We start from the raw sequence: 2,180 nt of genomic DNA, 5'->3' as shown, positions 1-2,180 counted from the left end.
GGGGTGGGGGGTGGGAGGTTCTGGGGACGAGACAGAAAGGCAGGACTGACCTTCCGCAGAGCAGCAAAGGCAGGGCCAAAGGTGGCTTTGACCTGCACGCGGTCCCGGATCCAGGACGGCAGCTTTGCCAGGATAGGAGGGCGGGCGTACCGCTGGTCCAGGAGCACGATGCTGGCAAAATCCTTCTGGTGCCTGATGGCCCTGCCTGGATGGGGACAGAGGTTGGGGATCTGAGTTAAACCTGCCTCCCCCCACAGTGCGTTTCTACTCTGTCCCCTTCCCCTTGCTCAGCGCTCGGGCTGGAGAGATGGCAGGTGAAATCCCTCCTTCCTGTCGCCTCACTCTCCAGCCATCCATCTCGCCAGCAGCGTCAGCCCAGGCTCACCTATGGATTGGTTGACGGCCTTCATACACAGGTTCTCCACCAACGCCTTCCCAGGGGGCACCTGGCCCGGGGCTCGGGGCTGGGAAGGGCAAAGGAGGTGACCCGTCAGAGCGGACTCTTGCCTCCTCCTAGTGTTCTTGGCGACAGTGACACAGCCGGGCTCTGGAGCGGGACCCGTGGGCCTCGTGGCGAGGCACAGCAGCCGGCATGATAGGTGATGGCATGGAGAAGCTCAGGGGCTGTGGAGGGGCGTCCCATCGCTCTGGAGCAAACGGGACACACACGTCCCAGGGCAAGGGGGAGTCACAGCCGCGGGGTGCCCCCTCCCCTCATCCTCTGAGGCACTGGCGGTACTCACGAGGGTCTGGTCCAGGTAAGCCATCTTCTCCTGCAGCTCTGCAGACCTGATGCTGGGGAAGGGCATGCCCACCATGACCACACACCTAGGGCGGAGGCACACGTGAGTCACGGCAGCTGGGCGGTGCCCAGGACAAGGGGCCTGTCCTCACCCACACCTCCACTCCACTTCCTTCCGCCTCTCCCTCCCCTCATCCCTACCACCTGGAGAGGGTTTCTCTCAGCGGAGATATCCAGTCTAGACCAAGGAACTGAGTCCTGATCAAGTTAGGGGCTGCCTCATTTTCCACCTGGCCCCAAAGGGCCAAGTCCAGAGTTGTTGCGTCCGTGCGCCTCGCGGGTGACAGGCCTGAGCAGTCAGCCCGGGTGTGGACTCAGAAGGCGCCAGATGGGTGGGTGTCAAGAGCCGCGGGAGATGGGAAGCCCACCCCTTACCGGCCAAGGTTGTCAGAGAAGTTGATGCCTTCACTCATCTTCCCTCCGACCACGGAGAACATCAGGGCCCCTGTCACCATGCCCCCTGCCTGGCCACAGTGCTGCAGGAAACACCCAGACCAGAGCTGCAGAGCCAGAGCGTGGATGCCAACCACAGTACTTTCAGCTGCCAGTGCCACGCGCCCTTTGGACCCAAGGCCTCAGAACTACATCTCTTACCTTAATGCACCTGGAATACTCCAGCAGCACCTGCTCCACCTGGTTCACTCTCTGGGGCTCCTGAAATATCTGAAGGTAAACATATAATGTCTCCCAGAAAAGGGTTTCAGAATGCCTGGGTCTTGGGTGGCTCTTGGCCTTATGTTTTCCAGACTGGGGACTGGAGAAGCCCACAGGGCCAGGGCCCTTGGGGACATCCCCTGGATGGTCATCAGGGATTGGAAGCGGGGGTAAGGAACTAGCGGGAGCCCCCACACACAAGAAATCCAAGGAGGAGCTCTGGGTGCCACCGTCCTCTCAAGTGGGAAGTCCAGCGGAGCAGTCACTCACCACCTTCCTGACAGCCAGGCGGGCCAGCAGGCCACTCTTGTCCCAGTGGGCATGGACCTGGCGTTGGTACGCATAGGAGGGGAAGAAACAGACCACCCCTCCCGGCACCACGTTGCACAGGTTACAGAGGATGCGACCCGTCTCATCCATCTAGGGAGGGAAGACAAGGAACGCACCACGGAGCCATCCCTGAAGCGCCCCCCCCCAAAAAGGCTCAAAGCCAAGTACAGCGACCCACGGGTGACTGCGGGGGAGCACGGCCAGGTGGCTCCCCGGGGCGGAATGTGCCACCCTCCCTACCACACACCCAACGATGCTTCTGGTGCCTGGTAGCATCTGTGACACACCACTGTGCTGGCACACCAGAGCTAAAACCCAACATCCTGGTGGGGATTAAGCCCCATCTGTGACAAATCAGGCACTGAAAACCCCAGGCATGCCACTAGAGGTGTGC

The 2,180-nt window shown here is 61.3% G+C and overlaps 1 protein-coding gene across 2 annotated transcripts in view; it reads right to left on the bottom strand.

The window, feature by feature from the left end:
* The window catches only part of DDX11 (DEAD/H-box helicase 11), a 27,310-nt gene that overhangs the window by 255 nt on the left and 24,875 nt on the right, over nt 1-2,180 (bottom strand). The window contains exons 21-26 of one of the 2 annotated variants that reach the window (XM_007469463.1): nt 1,727-1,876; nt 1,397-1,465; nt 1,178-1,278; nt 744-828; nt 386-464; nt 51-205 (exon numbers count right to left, since the gene is read on the bottom strand). In XM_007469463.1, the coding sequence (XP_007469525.1) occupies nt 51-205; nt 386-464; nt 744-828; nt 1,178-1,278; nt 1,397-1,465; nt 1,727-1,876 (639 nt within the window). The remainder of the gene's footprint in view (nt 1-50; nt 206-385; nt 465-743; nt 829-1,177; nt 1,279-1,396; nt 1,466-1,726; nt 1,877-2,180) is intronic. The other variant, XM_007469464.1, reaches the window with a different exon arrangement.

This window comes from Lipotes vexillifer, unplaced genomic scaffold (assembly GCF_000442215.2).
Source record: "Lipotes vexillifer unplaced genomic scaffold, Lipotes_vexillifer_v1.1 scaffold395, whole genome shotgun sequence".
NCBI lineage: Eukaryota > Metazoa > Chordata > Mammalia > Artiodactyla > Lipotidae > Lipotes > Lipotes vexillifer.
Note: the sequence above shows the minus strand (reverse complement) of the source record. Positions and strands in the feature narration are given on the sequence as shown.